The sequence below is a fragment of the Pelodiscus sinensis genome, chromosome 1, assembly GCF_049634645.1.
Source record: "Pelodiscus sinensis isolate JC-2024 chromosome 1, ASM4963464v1, whole genome shotgun sequence".
Lineage (NCBI taxonomy): Eukaryota > Metazoa > Chordata > Testudines > Trionychidae > Pelodiscus > Pelodiscus sinensis.
Window position 1 is genome coordinate 81,192,573 of NC_134711.1, and position 18,806 is coordinate 81,211,378.

General features: G+C 43.1%; 1 protein-coding gene across 1 annotated transcript; it reads right to left on the reverse strand.

Moving 5' to 3' along the window:
- Positions 1-352: 352 nt before the first annotated feature.
- LOC142830188 (uncharacterized) lies at positions 353-13,619 on the reverse strand. The gene is made up of 8 exons (XM_075933623.1): positions 13,065-13,619; positions 12,500-12,595; positions 11,329-11,394; positions 11,151-11,245; positions 6,068-6,654; positions 5,518-5,595; positions 2,870-2,963; positions 353-642 (listed from the first exon to the last, which is right to left on the reverse strand). The coding sequence occupies exons 3-8, from the start codon at positions 11,377-11,379 to the stop codon at positions 414-416; spliced, it is 1,134 nt and encodes a 377-aa protein (XP_075789738.1). The 5' UTR covers positions 11,380-11,394; positions 12,500-12,595; positions 13,065-13,619; the 3' UTR covers positions 353-413.
- Positions 13,620-18,806: the final 5,187 nt, after the last annotated feature.

The window sequence follows — 18,806 nt, forward strand, 5'->3', positions numbered from 1 at the left end:
GACCTTCCTCTCAGCCCTCCTTAGTGATAGTTCAGGCACCAGAATCCATGTAATCAGAGAATGTGTGTGTGAGGTGTTAGGAGAAAGGGCCCAGTGGCCAGCAGCAGCTACCAAATTGGTAATAGTGCTCAAGATTTTGGCTGGCAGGAAGGAATGAGAGGGACCAGAACACCGTGCAGATGTCCATTTGCTTTGTCAAGATATGACTCTGACGGTATGCATCACTGTTATCATTTCAGGGCAAGGCAAGAAATAGATAAACAAAATGGTGATGTCTTGCTCTTTTAAATTTACCTATGATTTAATATTTAAACAAAACATCTTCTGAATCCTTGTATTTTGCCTCTTGAAACCCTTCCCAAATCTTCTGACCATTGCTATATTTCACTTGTACTGTAGGAACTTAAAGGATATTAAATCAAAGATGAGCCATCTATCAGCCTGTAATGTAGCTTTTGTAACGTTGGGACTGCTTGCTTGATGGCTGGTATTTGGGGTTTTCCATTCAGTAGCTCAAATAAGGTCTTGCAGGTCCTCTCCTTAAATTTCTTGGGAATATTTTCTCTCACAGCATCACCATAATGCCGGAGAATAACTGGTTGGTCAAATCCCGCTTCTTTCAGCTTAGATATCTGATTGTTTCTGTTGAGACAGGGAAGAAAGAAAAACAGACCTATAATATTAATGATAATTTCTCAGTGAGCTAAATCCTAATAGTCTTACCTATGCACAACTTCCACTAATTTAAAAATGTTTGTCCAGAGTAATAGCTACAGGATTTACTTCACTGTTTCCCCAATTTAGGGTGAGATTAGCAAAGATACTATCTTAATTGGATATTCACATCCATTAGTCAGCTTTGACAATCTCTACCTTAGCTACTCAGCCATCAACTGCTGGCACTGCAGTGGTCAGAATCTCCCCCAATGTGCCTTGGTAATACCAAAATGCAGGACAATGTAGCACTTTAAAGACTAACAAGATGGTTTATTAGATGATGAGCTTTCGTGGGCCAGACCACGAAAGCTCATCATCTAATAAACCATCTTGTTAGTCTTTAAAGTGCTACATTGTCCTGCATTTTGCTTCAGCTACCCCAGACTAACACGGCTACATCTCTACCACTATTGGTAATACCAGCATCTCAATGAAGTGCTTGTTTACTATTAGTAGTAGCACCACTGAAGCAGTGATTCTCAAAGTGCATCTGCAAGCCACTAGTGGTCTGCAGCCAGCTTGAGGCTCAGCCTCTGCCCCCTGCAGTGGGGGGCCCATGCTGCTGCTCCAGCTCCCATCCCTCCACGTGAGGTTGGAGTGCCAGCACTGCACCTGCCCAAGTCTCGTGGGCTGAATCCAGCTCGCAGGGGGAGCAAGCGGCTCTGCGCGCTGCCACTCCCCTCTCCCTGACTAGGGGAATAGGAGCGCAGGGAAGTGCTGCCTGGAGGCTTTCTCCACTGCTTCCATTGGCTGGAATGTGGCCAAAGGGAGCAGTGGGAAGTGGTGCCTGGGAGTGGCGGGAGGCACAAAGCCAAGTAAGCGCCCCCACCTCATCCTCCTTCTGCATAGACCCTCACTCCCATCCTCCTCACACACCCTCCTGCCAAGACCCTGTACTCCCAGCCTGTTCCTACACCCTCCCTTGCTTCTGAACCCTCCCTTTTGGCCAGACACCCCACCCCCAGCCTACTCCTGCATCCTCCCCCCTAGCCAGATACCCCACCCCTGGCCTGCTCACACACCCTCCCTTCCACCCAAATACCCCACCCTCAGCCCACTCCTGCACCCAGCGGGGCTGATAGCTAATGCAGGTCCCAGGGCAGGTGTGGGAGAGGCTCTGCACCCTCAGAGGTGGGGCTGAGAGTAGTCAGTCTTTAGCACCAACTGGATTGCAGAGCTGTCCCCTCTTCCCCAGCTGCCAAAACCATGCAAAGTGGCACTCTGGTGCTCCTGAAGCAGTTCAAAGGAGTTCCGGAACCCTTTAAATGGCCGGGCGCCAGGGCAATTGTCCCCTTCTCCCCACCCCATGTCAGTGGACCTGCCTGTACCCTACTTTCCCGACCAGGGCCCTCACCAACCACCCTTCCTACACACATTTTATCATCATGGGTGGTTGGCTGGTGGTCTGTGGAAAGGTTTGCATTTGTCCAAGGGTGGGCAGTAGGCCAAAAAGTTTGGGAACGTCTACACTTGCTCCCTAGTTCGAACTAGGGATGCAAATATAGGCGACCAAAATTGCAAATGAAGTGGGGATTTAAATAACCTGTGCTTCATTAGCATGATCTCACCTGCGCGTTACTCCTCCCAAGAGCTGTTTCGAAAGTGAAAGTGCGTGCTGGGACGCATTAGTTCGAACCAAACCTCCTAAGTAACGTTAGTTCGAACCAAGGGGTTTGGTTCGAACTAACGCGTCCCGGCACACACTTTCACTTTCGAAACAGCTGTTGAGCAGAGTAACGTGCTGGCAAGATCATGCTAATGAAGCGCGCAATATTTAAATCCCTGCTTCTTTAGCAATTTCGGTCACCTACATTTGCATCCCTAGTTCAAACTAGGGATGCAAATGTAGATGTACCCTTTAAGAACCACCGGTCAAGTGGCCTGCATGCACATTCTAACCTTTGCTTTTACACCAATTCACTCAAGAGGCCTTGGGTTAGTGTCATTTGAATTTTACCTCAGTTTCCCTATCCATAAAACAGTGACTGCAAGCCTTTTAATAATGTGAGGATTAATTAGTGTTTATAAAATACCATTTCAAATGTATTATAATTATTATGTACACTAATTGCTAAAACCATATACATTTAGTCTTAAATATCATTTTTATCCAATTTACGATAAAAGGGACACAGAAACCCCTGTTTGATACATTTGTATCTGAGCTTGTCGTAGTCTTGTCACTGCCCAGGCAAAAGGTGCTTTCCATTCAAGATCTTCAGAGTCAGAATGCTGGAAACTCCAACCTTAACAAACAACATGAGAGTTTAGAATTTGATATAACAAATGCCACCCTGTCTTTTAAGAGTCAATCCCATTCTATGGCATTAAGCAATAACAATGTATGGCTCACTGGTATGATTTTAAAAAATTATTAAGTCTTGGGAGTTTATGTTCTTAACCAGCTTACAGGCAGTCCCCGACTTACGTCGGATCCACACTTACGAACGGGGCTTTTCTCGCCCCAGAGCTCGCGGGCGGTGGGACCGCCCAGAGCGCACCGGTCCCGCCACCGCGTCCTCCAGGGCGAGAAAAGCTGCTTTGGGTCTCCCTGGTGTGCTGGGGGAGACTCCCCAGCACAGCAGGGAGACCCGAGCAAAGCCGCGCAGGCGGCGGGACCCCGCTGCCCGTGCGGCTTTGCTCCTTTGCCCCAGAGACAGGAGCAAAGGAGCAGCAGGGAGACAGGAGCAAAGCTGCAGAGGCGGCGGGACCTCTGCGCCTCCGCGGCTTTGCTTGGGTCTCCCTGGTCTGCTGGGCGGGGAGGGGGCGCAGCTAGTGCGCACCCCCCCCCCTCCAGCAGACCAGGCTTTTGTTGTGGGACGCCTGGGGTAGAGCAGCTGGGGTGCTGCCGGGTTGGTCCTGCAGGGACCTACCCGGCAGCGCCCCAGCTGTTCTGTCCCAGGAGTCCAGATTCAGCCGCTGTTGAAACTGATCAGCGGCTGATTCCAGGAAGCCGGGGGCAGGGCAACTCTGCCTAGGGCTTCCTGTAGTCAGCCGCTGATCAGTTTCAGCAGCGGCTGAATCTGGAGCCAGTTCCGACTTACATACAAATTCAACTTAAGAACAAACCTATAGTCCCTATCTTGTACGTAACCCGGGGACTGCCTGTATTTGCTTTGCAGAAGAAAAGTGCCTTCTACGCTCCTTTAGGTGAAAAATAAAGACATCTACTCAGACCGAGGGCCTCAAAGGACTGGGTGAGTCAGATAAGATTCAGTTGAGAAGTTTATCTGAACTCCAAGCCCTCTTGCAACTTTTTATTTTCCCCACAGCCTGAGTGGCCTGGCGCTGTTGCTCAGATGGGATGGATGCAGCACCCTGTTAAGTCTTTAATAATGCCCCAAGCTTTAGCTAGGAGTCATTGAGAAGTGAGCCACAACTACACCTTTGATTCAGTGGTATGGGCTGAAGTGGTATGGGCAGCAGTGAGGCTGTCACTAGAGAACCTTTCTTTTCTGGGTATGTTTCTATCTGGAGTCCACTATGACTGCAGCTGCACTGGTCTCTGGGTCTCTATTGCACAGATCCTAGCTCAGCTCACTGCAGCATTAGTTTGTAGGTGTAGTTCCAAAGGGCCATACTAGCGCTCAAGGGATTGTGAGAGAAGAGGTAAAATACACACAGCTCCCTGATAAGCTCGACCATTTCCATAGCATTTTCTCAGGACCAGGATGAATGGTCAAAGTTTGAACTTTGGGCAGCCAGTCAATTTTCTCCTGGAGCACCCAGCAGAGGTGATGGATGATATATATAGCTACAGACTGCCAGAGAACGAGCCAAACAACTGATGGAATTCATTGGCAAAGTTCAGCTTCCTTGACTCTGAACCATTCATGGTGACGTAAGCTAGGTGACAAGCTGCTTTTGGGTCAGAACAACAGGCATAGGATGGTGAGACCCAGTGGTTTGGGGGGTCTAGCAACAATGGCTGCAAAGCTTCAAAATGGAGATGAAATCATGCAGCAACAGACCAACTGAATGGAAGTTTCTTTCACCACAAAAATGAAAGGATGCCCTGAGGAAGCTGGTTGCTCCAGAGAGTTACTGACTGGTTGGGCATTAGTATGGGGCTGGGAAATCCCTAGTAGATACTGTTGTGGTGGAGCTTTGCAGAACAATATATTAAGTGCTGAAAGGGGTGCAACCAAGATGGCAAATGCTCCAGAGATCATAGAGAAATTTTAATAATTGGGCTGCAACAAGCAATCCAGTCAGCCCAGGAGCATATTAACAGAACAGAATGCTGTTCTATGGTGGCAACAATCCTTGCTGAATCACCACAATAATTCCTTTATGTTCACATACCCATGGAAAGTGCATGATGCCAAATATCTAGTGACTCTGGGCTTTTCAGCCTACTGCAGATATTCATGGATCCTCCCTCCCCTCGAGGCTGAGCAAGCCTGTTCAGCCTTGTCCAGCCCAGCAATGTAAAGATCCCATGCAGAGTCATTTTCACTAAGCTGCCAGATGAACTCCACAGGAGTTAAGGGGAAGAAAGTGGATAAAATAACATTTTTACCCCCCCCCCTTTTTTTTAACAAAGCAACATTTTTAAAGAAGTCTGAGAAATAATACAAAATAAAACAGGGCTTAACTTCAGATCATGTTTCTGGGACAAACAATCTATAGCCAGAGTTTGTTTAATACACTGTGATTTACATTAAAGTTGATACATTACAGACCACACACTGATGGTTTTCACAAATACTTAACACCAAGGAGACTGAAAGTGACCACTTTCCTCTAAAACATTTATCGACTTTGGGATTTTAGCCTTCTAGAAGCAAAGCACCTTACCTTTTTCTTCAGAAAGTTTTGATGACAGTGAGAAACTGATTGTGACAGGTAAATGAGTATCATGTTGTACAACAGGAGCTAAACAAGAGGAAAAAAGGAAACAGAATGCACTTGTAAACATGAATACACGTGGGTATTTTAAAAAAATATATGTTTTCTCATTTAAGTAGAAAAACTGCAATTGCATACGAAAAGCTTAACAAGACTTGTCCAAGACCAGTGGCTCTGCCCTGATTTTATTGTGACATTGATGAACTTTCTTGGCCCAATATTTCTTTGCGGTCTCACACACCTTGAAATGGGAAACAGTAAGTGCTTTGATAAATGGTTTGAAACAATGCCTAGTTTCGCTGTAGTTGTTATACTAAGTGTTTGTACCTCTAGCTTTAGCTTCAAGGCTATTTTGCAATGTTCTAAAGTAATATTTCTCAGTGAGTCATAACATAGCCTTACATAGTCTAGCAGGAAGATTTTTTTTCTGGAAGCTCCAAGGTGGCCACATTCTTTAACCTAAATATTAGACCAAAACATAGTTGCGCATTCTACTTGCCTTTGTTTCCTAGAGGATTATTTGGTGCCATTTCAGGATTCTTTTTTTCCTTCCCACTATCTGTAGGTAAAACACTCTTCTTCCGCCAGCCTTTTGCACACTGAATCATTTCATGATCCACATATTCAGACCTTGGTGCTTTCTTGTCACACTCTTCTGGTGTTTGGCCTTTCCCTGATCTTGTGCTTTTGTCCTTTAGGGACTGCTGGTGCCTTTTACTGTAATCAGCACCTTCAGTGAGCTCCTTCCAGCTGTAGTTCAGGAGATTTACAATTCCCTGAGGGAAAATGATGTCATAGCTAGCAAAGAGGTGCAATATTTCTCCGAGTTCATGTAAGATGGTGGGAGCCATGGATTTATATTCAGCCAACAAGCTCATCTGTATTTCTTCTTCTGCTGGAAGAATTGAAGGTTTTGGGGAGAACTTTGAGCTGGGAACTTCACTAATAGTTTTGAATAGGGAAGAGCTAGATGTCTGAAGCAGAAATGGATAATTCTCTCCTCTTGTTGTATCCTCTTTTAAGAAACTATCTTCATTTTCTTCCACATGTTTTCCTTTACATCCAGGATTGCTGCATTTGTGCAAGCTGGGTAAAAAGACAGGATACCTTTTAAGTAACAATTACTTTTGTTAACTAATATATCCAGGGAGTATACAGAAGACAAAGATGTTAATTTCAGGAGTCACTTCACATAGTGATGCCAAACTGAATTAATAAGGGCACAGTTTTATTTTGTCACACACTTATGGTTTTCATTAACAATTTTCTTCTCATAAATAAAGTTAATAACAAGTAAGTTCAAGGTTCTGCTTTTTAATTACTTCCATTAAATTGGGCTTTGGGTGTCCAAGGAATGCTTTGCAGGTTCCTGGTAGATTTTATATATACACTCTTTTCTTTATTTTTTTCACTTCAGAAATAGAAATATCATCTCTGATCTTCCATGATTGTGGAAGGTCTTTGAACATACTTATTCTGAGCTCCCACAGTTCAGTGAAAGGGATAGAGGTGTTCAGTCATTAGCAAATATATCTTTTATTGAAAATAGGTCATAATAATAAAAAAAAAAAGTTCCAGACCCCACTCCAGCAAACACTTATTCAGGTCTTAATTTTAAGTAGGGATGTCAACATGTAGTCGATGACATGATTAACTGATAAATTGGGCTTATCCGTTAATCATGTTGACTACACACATCCCTCCTTGCTGCATCTGTATCAGAGAGGCTGGCTTTAAGCAGGCTTCTCACGAGTACCAGATCTGCCTCCATGCTGCTGCCTCTGATACAGAGGCAGCAGCATGGAGGGTGAAGGGGCAGGCTGGAGCTGATATGTGTAGGCCCTGCTCCCAGGGGACCTCTGCCATCCCATGCTGCTGCCTCTGTCACACAACAGTTAGCAGTTACACAACTATTCGATAGTCCCCAGGGATGGGCCAGCAACCAGTGGGCTCCCGGCCCCACTCCTGAGGAGCCCCCTTCCACTACGTGCTGCTGCCTCTGGTATTAGAAGCAGTAGTATGGGGCGGCCGGCAGCCAGACTACGTGGTGAACTGGTTTTTAAACTGGCTCCCCTGGACAACTGGATCCCACCTGCTTCCCTGTGCTGCTACCTTTAATATAGAGTCATGTTACTGCTAAGATTTCATGCAGTTACACAACTATTCAATTACATGAAATCTAAGGGTATGTCTACACTACCACCCTAGTTCGAATTGGGGTGGTTAATGTAGTCAATCAAAGTTGCAAATGAAGCCCGGGATTTAAATATTCCACGAGGAGTAACGGTAGTTCGAATTAGCCTAATTCGAACTACCTACTCGGTGCCGCGTATAGCCGCGGGCATGGAGTTCGAACTACCGGGGATTTAAAAATGGTGGCTCCCGGCAAAATGCAAATGAAGCCCGGGATATTTAAATCCCAGGCTTCATTTGCAACTTCGATTGACTACATTAACCACCCCAGTTCGAACTAGGGTGGTACTGTAGACATGCTTAAAATTAGGGATTTTAGGGTCTGGTTAGTTTCAATGGGAATCGTTCAAATACTTAAAGCTAGTCATGTGCATAAGTGTTTGCTCAAGACCCTAAATGATCTGGCTAAAATTTTCTGAAATGCCAAAGTGATTTAGGAGCCTGAATCCCATTTTCAAAAATGACTTTGGTGCTGAAGAGCTGCAGTCTCAGTGAAATCAAATAGGTTCCTAAGTCACTTTGGTGTTTCTCAAAAATATGTCCTCTGACTAAAAATCTCTTTTCCTCTCAGTTGTTCAACTTTTGCTCTCTTGATTCTTGTGATGTCATAATTTCAGTAGTTCTCTATTCTACATAGAATAGAACCAACAAAACCTGAATTTCTAATGTAATAACCAAGAAGTCCTCCCTCACTTCTGCCTTTTTGAAATTACAGGTTGGACCTCTATGGTCTGACACCCTTGGGAACTGACCAGTCCTGACGGAGGGAATTTGTTGGACCAGTGGAGGTCCCCTGCTACCAGCTTCCCAGACCACTTTCTCTCTCGGCTGCTAGCCCCAGCCACCCCTCCACCAGGCTGCTCTGCTGCTGCAGCCCCAGCAGCCTGGAATGCCCCAGCCCCTCTATTGGGACAGCCATGTCCCTGGCACTGGCTCCACTACTGGGGCTGCTGCGACTGCCATGTCCCTGGCTCTGCTACTGGGGCTGCCATGGCCCCTGCTGCACTACTGGGGCTCTCGTGCTAGTCCCAGCCTCAGCCCTGCTGGGATCTGAGCCACCAGCCCTCTTGCCACTGGGGCCAGGGCCAGCCCGAGCCATTCTTGCGCCCTGGGCAGCGGGCGCGTGGTGCATGCGCGGACCCGCCTCCGGGCGGCAATCTATGGGGGGCGCCTGATGCGGCGCCCCTCACCACTTCAATCAGGCGCCCCCCCATAGGTTGGTGCCCCCAGGCAGTTGCCCGGCTAGCCCCCCCCCCCCTTAATCTGGCCCTGACTGGAGCTCCCAGCCAGGATTGCCTGATCCAGGAACACCCGTGGTCTTGCTGGACCATGGATGTTGCTGGATGGGGGAGTCCTGGTTTTGAGAGGTCCAGTCTGTACAATCTCTGTCCTACCTTTTGTAGGATTGAATACAAAGAAATATAGAAGTAGAAGAGTTTTTTTACACAGGCACAAGACTTTTATTTCTTTGCAATTCACGTTTAACTCTAGCAACTTAGTGCTTTTAGCCAATAATTCCATAGGGCATGCCATAAGGTTACTACTGAGCAAGGTAGAGGAAATTCATGGAAGCATCATTCAAAAAGAATTTTATAAATTAATTACATGGTATAAAGTGACTTGAAAATTAAAAACATCATTAGCATGCCAGTGCTGGAGATTTTCCATTAATTTGTGACAACTAGGGAGTGTTTACCCGAAAGGTGAATCCATCTCTCTCGAGGAAATGGTATCAGTTTTAAAAATCAAAACAAATACTTCTGTGAAGCACAATGCATAAATAATCCACCAGCAAAAACTAATTCACATATGTCAAAATATTCACACCTTTCCCCTGAGGAATCCTGCTGGTAGAGTATTGCCTCAGAGTGAATCAGACGGCAGATGAGACTTTATGAAATTCAAATAGTGCCAGGCAAATTAAGGGAGCATCTGTATTAGTTTAAGCATCAGCAAATTAGAAATGATTTCACCTTTTTTAAATAAATAGAGCATCTCTCAGGTCATTCGTAGTCAGAGCAGACTTTTGCTTGATTTGTGGAATCTGTAGACATCCACCAAGGGGCATGACATTATACTGGTTTGATTTAATGTAGGGGTGCCATAATAAAGGCAGGCTATTGAAAGTGCTCGTCACTTCCTGTATATTGCATCCAGGATGGCAAGGACTGATTTAAAATAATTTTTCTGATAGCTAGATATGGACTAAAGACGATTCTTATATTTAGCAAATCGTTCCATATGTTTTATTATGTTTATATGCATCACCGCAGTGCTTTACCTTTACAAAAAGAGCCATGCACTAATGTAGGCCCAGTTCCTGCAACTGGACCTGTGGAGATAATACCCCAGTCACCTTTTGTGGGGTGCCGTAAGCAGCTCACATAGATCGTTTCAAGACCTAGTACTAGGTCATTAATCTGAAAAATTATAGATGCCAACTCCATGAATGCTCCAGTCCTAGAGCACCCATGGAAAAAAATGGTGGGTGCTGAGCACCCATTGACAGCCCTCCTATCAGCTCTTCCCCCTCCTCTAGCACCTCTTACCTCCTGACATTGCTGCCAATCAGCACTTCCCCCTTCCTCCTAAAGCCTCCTTCCTGCCATGGATCAGCTGTTCCACAGCATGCAAGAGGTGCTGAGGATAAGGAGAGCGGGAGTGAGGGCAGGGCATGTTCAGTGTAGGGGGCAGAATGGGGCTGGAGCCTTGGGAGAACGGGTTGCGTGTGGGTGGGACTGGGGCAGAGCACCCCTGTACACATCAGAAAGTCAGTGCCTACTTGAACAGTACCCCAACAATTCAGTTAAGTGCTATCTCCATTTTACAGATTGGGGAACTGAAACACAGAGAGATTAAAGAACTTGTTCATGATCGCACAGTGTATTAATCACAGAACTAGGAATTAGAATGTAGGAGTTCCTGGCTCTCAGTCCTCTGAACTATTCATCACACCAGGCTGCTTTCAATATCAGTGTAAGCTCCATAGGGTAGGAATGTCTTCTTCATTATTATTATCTGTTATTTGTATTATAATAGTGCCTGAAAAGCTCAGCCAAGGCTTTGACCACTTTCTGCTAGGAACTATGCAAACCTGTAGTAAGAAACAGTCTTTTTCTTCTCTGAAGAGATTGCAAGTATCATATGGTGCATTTCTCTGAGGTTTCCTACATTTGCAGAGTTGAATTATAACCATTAGATATTTTAATTTAAAAATAATCATCATATTGACACAAACTCAAAGGGAGATTTTTCAAAGGCACTAATGGGAGTCCAGAGAAGTTGGGTGATGTCTTAACCCATTTATGCCTTTGGAAATTTTCTTCTCAACTACTAATTGATGGGAACTGACTCATGCATTGCCACTGAGATCATATGAACTCCCTTACCTGGGAATAAAACTTGTGGGATGAGAATTTATGGTATGTGAATTGAAATCAGTGGGTAGTCCTTTCTTGCCCCGCTCTTTCGTTCTTGATATCAGCTAAAATAAAAAATATATTTCAGATTAAACATGCAAATGCTGGAGGGGGAAGGGACAATCATGCTAAAGCTGAAAGAAAATACCTGGTCAAAGAAATATACAGGTCCTGGCTCCAGGGTTACAGGCAATGGCATTTTTCTCCCTTTGTTCTAGAAATATGGGAACATGGTTATGCCGAGAGAAAGTGGGAATGAAAAGTGTTAGTATTTGTGGCAATATAATTAATGTAACATTATTTTTTCATTGCGAAACCCTGAAAATCCTTTCCAGTTAATGTAGTAACCACTGCCATAGAAACAGCAACAAAATGCTGCATAATTACTTTAAAAATGTTCTAGCTGTGTTTAAAATTATATGAAGTTTTAAAAAATCAGTTTATCAATCTTTGACACATTCAGGTTCATACTGCTCCAAACTAGCCTCCACAACTCCTTGTGGCACATTATCTGTAAAGACTCAGGACTTCAGAAAATATTTTATTTGGTTTATTATGTGAATATAAATGTAGGAGTGGGGCCTAAAATGTGTATGTGGAGATGTAGATAAACTGAAATGGCTATTTATCGAGTAAATAATCTGGGTATTTAAAAAGTGTAGATCTAGACAATAGACTGGAAATTGTTTTTTTTTCCAGTTATGTAACGTTAATCTTACCACATTTAAAAAAAGAATTGTTCCTAAATGAAATGCAAGGGAGGATGCACCTGCACAAAAGCTGACCTGTTGAATACACAAAGATTTGCATTTGAACATGATAGAAAGATGTGTCTCCGTATGTACAAATGACAGTCTGTGTATGCCAGTGTATGTTTTTTTTGCAGCAAGACAAAGGACCATAAATTTTAACAAATACACTCACTGTGCTCTTTGAAAATCTGGCCTCAAAATTACTTTAAAATTGTGACACAAACTGATCCAAGACAGGGAGTTCAAAAGTCAGGTTAACAAGATGCACATCAATTATGGCTTGTTGAAGAAGATCCATGTCAATTACCAGGATTTAGAAGAAGAGGTGGCTAGGATTAAGTTTGAGTTTCTTGGCTTCTGTCAATTGCATCACCTTAAACTTTACTTGCATATACTTTTTTCTGCTTTAAATACAAGTTTTGAAAATGAACTTTTTAAAAATTATAAGAGCTATTTATTTTGCTCATGTTACAAAGTCAGATATATTTAACCATATCTATAACTCACATAATTAATAGTACTGTTTATTTTACATCGCGGAATCTAGTAGAAAAACATAGGACCAACCTCCTTTCTCTGTGTTCAGAAATGGAGTGAGGATAGAATCTCTCCCTCTCTCTCTCTCTCTCAGAATGAGCAAGTAGTCCTGTGGCACCTTACAGACTAATAAATATATATATATATAGTATCGTGATTTTTTATCGGCAAAACCCTCTTCTTCAGATGAGCTTGAGGGGATGAATACATAAAAGACACGTTCTCTGATATAGTAGGCTTCTTTCTTTATCAAGCATCTACTTTTATTTCATCATACATCTCCAATCCCTGTGGCTGATGCTGATATCTTTACTCATGTGAGTAGCGTCAGTGGGTTTACACTTGAGTGAAGGCTGAAAGTTTGGGACCTAAGCTTGGAAGAGAAGTACTAAGATGTAATAAACTCACAATTGAATGAAATTTAGCAACAGAAGTACCTTTGATAATTATATATTCACACTCTACTTCCAACTTGGATGTAGTCTGTTCATTTCTTGTTTCCCCCTCCATTTCCCTTATACCATACACATGTAAAGGACACCTCCCTTTCTTGGCATAAATATATGACCTGAATGAAGAAAAAAGCATAACATACCTTGAAAGAAGCCTTTTCTTGAAGATCAGAACTTCTTGGGCTAGTCAAATGATGTAAATGCAAACTGCCTTCTTACAAAGCGAGAAAAGGAGTTGTGTCAGTCTGCTGTCTTTCAACACAGAGTTTAAAGTCCCGTTGCTTAGTAACAATGTACTGTGGTCTGTAGTCAGCTATAATCCGTTTTCCTAACTTCTCCAGCCACCCTATGCTTTTGTCTGGAGTGTTAGCTGTCAGTTCTTTCCTCCACCCCTAAAAAATTGTTTTTGTGTATTTCTTTATCAACACTTTATCATCCATCTAATACAATGTTATGTGGCTACTGGCTAATAGCATATCATATTTCAAAACACAGAGTTACCTAACATAACACAGTGTAAATGGACAACATTAATGAAGAAAGGGCCCAAAGTTGTGACTTGGTGATTGCATCCCTAAGATGTAGATAGCCCTGAGCTCTTCTAGCAGGCAAGCTCACCAGCATACAGTTATGGGGCCATAATTAGAATTCACTATAATTATATTAAGTCAATTCTGTTGCTTAATTCCACTTTATTAATCCTATGATTTTTAAAATGTAGTTCCTATTTATGGTGTTCTGTTGTGCATGCCATCCTGATATTTACTGCCACTAATGAGTTACTCATTCCAGTTTTAACTCATCCCAGTTCTTTCATTTCTTCTGTAATTTTTTTTATTCATTTCTTGTCACCTTTTCTAAACGATGACCTATCTCTGCCACTGACTCAGCCCCTCCCTTATTCACCATGACTTGTGTTCTCATCCTCTGGATTTTCAGATCAGCCTTTTTATTGCTCTTATATTTCCCTCCCTTTACCAATGCTCAATATCATCCCCTCCTCTCTAGGCCCTTGCTAACCAACTTGGCTTCCATAAACTTGAAGGACTCCATTATCTCTAACTTCTGCTATGTAATTGTGAAAAGAAATGGACTGGAAAATTTCCTAGATTCACAAACAGTTGTGGATTAGGAGCAACACATATGTCTCAGTCTACCATGACTGCCTCCCTCTGCCCCCCAGAAGGGGCAATTGCTACATGTGAAACTTAGGCAAATAATGAACTGGAAAATGGGAACAGTGTTATGGATTTATGAGACAGTAAAAGGCAAAATACAGATGACTGCACACATATAAATAAATAAAAATTATGGCTAGGCCAGGATTGAAAAGCAAAAACACCCTGCTGTGTGTACCCTGCGTCCTATCTAATTAGCAAACCATTCCACAAAGTAATAAATTAAACTTGTCATATATATACAGTAGACTTCCAATAATCCGGAACCTTTGGGCCTAGGTGGTGCTGGATTATCGGATATGCTGGACTGTCAGGAGGTACTATAAGCTGGTTTTTATATATATATATATATATATATATATATATATATATAATACACACACACACACACACACACACTGTATATAAAGTGTTTTTAACCTTTTATTGTAGCACAAGCACTGTCCAGCATCACACAACGCCACTGGCAGACTGACTCGGTCCTGTCCGGTTTCGCTCAATTCAGCTGCTGCCGCTGCTGCCTTGTAACTCGTTTTTTGCCGAAGCTCACCCACTAGGCTCTTGGCATTTTGATGCCGGACTAACGGGAGTGCCATACAATTGGATACCGGACTATTGAAGTTTTACTGTATATATGACATTTCTACCATTCTTCCTATTTCTACCATTCTGTTATTAACAGTATATTGCACAGCTATATTATTTTATACACACACACAGAGAGTCTGATGGGGTCTGTCACTGTGAAAAGGTGGGCAAGTGGTCCCTTTGAACAAAAGGATTAGAAACCAGGACTTTGTGTGTTCTAATCTCAGCTCCATATGTAACTCTTGCTCTGTGTCACCTTTGGCAAATTACTTAACTTCTCTTCCACACTTTTCTAACTCTAAAATCAATCTCTTGTGAGGCAAAGGGTTCACTGTTCTTTTCAAGCAACTCCAGTCTCAGAGCTTGCAGCTCACAACTATACCTAATATATTGCTATACTGAAACACCCTGGTATTTATCTATGACAGGTAGCACGTGGGTCAGTGCCGAAAGATTGTAACTTATCAATACTCACAATCATTGTAAGATGTGTGCATGGATAATATTTCAGGAATAATGTAACTATATTGAAAATTATGTTTTACTTTGGCTTGAAGTAAAAGTTAATCTCCAGGGAACTGTGTGTCTTAGTAATTATTCAAGTGTGAGGCAGTGGCCACCCCTTTCAAGTCAGTGCATTATGTACAGCACAGTTCAATTATCCACTCTTGTCTCACCTTAAAATACTCAATGGAAAACCGGCAAAGACAATTGAAAACAGTCAAATAGTCAAAACCAGTGTAAGGGAAATGGTGCATTGTAACAGACACAGAATAAATGGGTCTATGAATAAAGACTAAAGAATGATTTAAGTATCACAGTGTAGAGAAAGACACTCTGCATCCAGTTATTGAGTGAGGCTGAGGTCACATTTTGTTGAGTGGTGATGTTTAAAGAAAGATTGGATCCTAGTTACTATATTAGCTAAGAAAGGTAACTATGAATAAATATAAAAGAAAGTGCTACCAGACCATTTGTTGTTTTTAAAGTTTATCCTGTACAGACTAACTCGGCTACCCCGTTAAGCTTATGAATAGAGACCCTAGTTCATGTGTTATCTACTATATATTTGAGAGAGTTAGTGCATCTGTCAGTCCATCCGTCTGTTTGTTCAAGAACTCCTCCTAAACAATAAGAATGAGGACCATCACATTTGATATGCAGATTCCTCTTATCATAACTTAAAGCAAGGTGAGAGTTTCATTGTTCCAGGACAATTGGATGTGCATGGAATGTGATTTTCTCTCATAAAATGGGAAGGGTGGGCTGTGATAGCAGGGATAGTTATACTCCCAAATGACCACAGGGGGACAGCAAGCATGGGCGATAGTTATACTCCAGAATCACCATAGGGAAGCAGCAAGCAAGCTTGCCCTGACAGATCCAGAGATCCTCAGCGTAGCTGCTGGCCGGGCAGTGTGGCCACCACTTCTCCAGACCAACGCTGGGGAGTAGTCGCTGGCTGTCTGCCCAGAGCCCCTCCTCACCTTCCAACTCTGACTTCTGCACCACCCACATCCCCAAGCCATTGCCCTGACTCCTGCATCCCCAAACTCACTGCCCTGAAGGACCCAAGCAATGCTGGGTAAATCTTCTGGTTTAATTTTATATAGTAACTATTTCCATCACTGTCTCTTTTCTAGTGGAACCTTTCTTTCTTAAACCTTCTTAATTAGAAGTGCTCACAAGTGCTGTGTGTTTATAGGAGTGGTGATTTAAGGTTCAGATGGTAAACTGGTGAGATTTGATCCACCAAGCAGATTTGAATCTGGGACCTGTGGAGCTTAGTGTAGGTACCTCTACAGTTTGATCTATAAAGCCAGCTGACTCTCAGCTTAGGCTATAGCGCTCACTTGTTCTTATATCTTGCTGTAAGTGGTCTAGTGCCACTATATGGGACAGTGAAGCATGCTAGGTGTGTTGGTTGCACTGGGGTACACTGTTTCTTTAGGAGTAGAGGCTCTGGTTTCCTTGGGATAGCCAGTGTCATGAGCTGGATATCACAGGGGAACAGTTCAAGGGGACTCAGGAACTGGAGTGCACCTCTTGTTAACTTGCAAGGCAACCATAGGTGCAAACAGAGTGCTTGAGTGGCTGACACAAGCTGATGGTGTCAGGGAGCTAACACCCATCTGCCCCAGGTGAGATTTTCTCTTGGTGGAGGCAGGGGATAAAAAGGTGACTTACTGTCTTAGGTACCTCAGGAACCATCAGAGTGGGTTAATTAGTTTGTTCAGTATTCTGAAGCTATAAAATGCATAACCACTCTAAGTGTTATAATTGTTGTATGCAGTGTAGTTGTAGCTATGTCAGTCTGGGGATATTAGAGAGACAAAGTGGGTGAGGTTAGTCTGATAAAAATATTACCTCACCAACCATATCTCTATAAGTATTATAACTTATTCGTAACAATTGTTCCTTTGAGGAAGAACTGCTCCTATATTTATAATCTAGCTCCTATAAGTTCATGTACACAAAAAATGTCATGGATTGTGCAATCTTTTTTTATATGCTTTTACCCTGTACTATACATTTTTCATGGAGAAGACTGGTGTTTCTCAAATTGGGGGTCCTGACCTAAAAGAGAGTTACAAGGGGGTCACAATGTTATTTTAGGGGGATCAGCATTATTACTCTAACTTTTGCACTGCCTTCAAAGAGTGACCAGAGAGCAGTACTGTTGGACAGGCATCCAGCTCTGAAGGCAGCACCCCACCAGTAGCAAAGCAAAGGTATGGGTGGTAATGCCATACCACGCCATCCTTATTTCTAAGCTGCTGCCTTCAGAGGTAGGCAGCTAGAGAGTGGAGTCTGCTAACTCAGGGCCCAGCTTTACTGGTAGCAGCACAGAAGGATGACAATACCATACCATGTTTCAGAGAGATAACCAAGTTAGTTTGTTTGAGCAAAAACAACAAGGACTCTGTAGGCACTTTAAAGACTAACAACTTTAGTAGGGCATTGAGGCATGAGCTTTCGTGAGATATAAGTCACTTCCTCACATGCTTGAAAAGAAAAGAGGAAAAAGTGAAAGAATCCAGGAATGGGATTCTCCAACAGTGATGAGAAAGTGAGAGTACCTGAAAAAGAAATTACCTGTTGTAATGTGAGAGCCACTCCATGTTTCTATTTACACCTTTTTTCAGGGTGTCAAATTTGCTCATAAACTCCAGCTCAGCAGTTTCTTGTTAGAGTCTTTTTTTGATTTTTTTTGCCTTAGAATGGCAACTTGCATACCATGACATACTTATTGCTGCACTGCAGCTGGTGGCAGCTCTGCCTTCTTCAGAGCTGGGCTCCTGGCCAGCAGCTGCTCCTCTTCAGCCATTCAGCTCTGAAGGCAACACCACCTCGAGCAGCAGCAGAAGCAGCAGTGTAGAAGTAAGTGTAGCAGTACCACATCCACTCCTGCAATAACCTTGTGGTCTTCCCATAACACCTTTTGGGGGGTCAGGATTCCTACAATTACAACACCTTGACATTTCAGATTTAAATAGCTAAAATAATGAAATTTACCATTTTAAAAATCCCATGACAGTGAAATAGAGCAAAATGGACTGTGAAATTGATAGGGCTCTATTTATAATATGTTTCCTGTTCTAGCCCTTCAAAAGTCTTGCAGATGTGTGATGACAGGCAGAACTGAACCTGGGACCTCAGGAGCTTAGTGCATGAGCCTCTGGATCTTAAGCTAAAAACCAGCAGCTGCTCAGCTAAGGCCATCGAGCAAGCTCAGTCTTTCTGTAAGTGGTCTAAGTGGGCCAGGGAACCACACTCAGGTGTGTGGGTTATAGGTGAATATACAATGGCCTCCACGTGATTGGCTTCTACGCTGCTTCATGGACCTAACCTCCATGAATTTAACCAGTTCTTTTTTGAACCCTGTTAAAGTCCTGGTCTTCAACATCAATCATTCATTGATTCCCGCCAAACAGCAGCCAATTCTCTGACTAAATCTGGTATCAGCCAAACCGTTGCTGTAAGTGCAGGGGCCTTGAAAAGATGGGTCCAGATCTTGGTTTTTGTCTAAATGTTATGTCAGCCATAGAAAGGAGAGGGGGGAATATGGTGGCTTTGTGTTTGTTTTTGCAGTGGTGGCTTAGACAAGGTGACCCCATT

Bases quoted from the DNA above. Each gene is read 5' to 3' on its own strand.
- LOC142830188 (XM_075933623.1), bottom strand. From the start codon at position 11,379: ATGCCATTGCCTGTAACCCTGGAGCCAGGACCTGTATATTTCTTTGAC. The intron at 11,246-11,328 runs GTATTTTCTTTC...TTTTTATTTTAG, and splicing joins CTGTATATTTCTTTGACCAG to CTGATATCAAGAACGAAAGA. The intron at 643-2,869 runs GTATCAAACAGG...CTGTCTCAACAG, and splicing joins CGACAAGCTCAGATACAAAT to AAACAATCAGATATCTAAGC.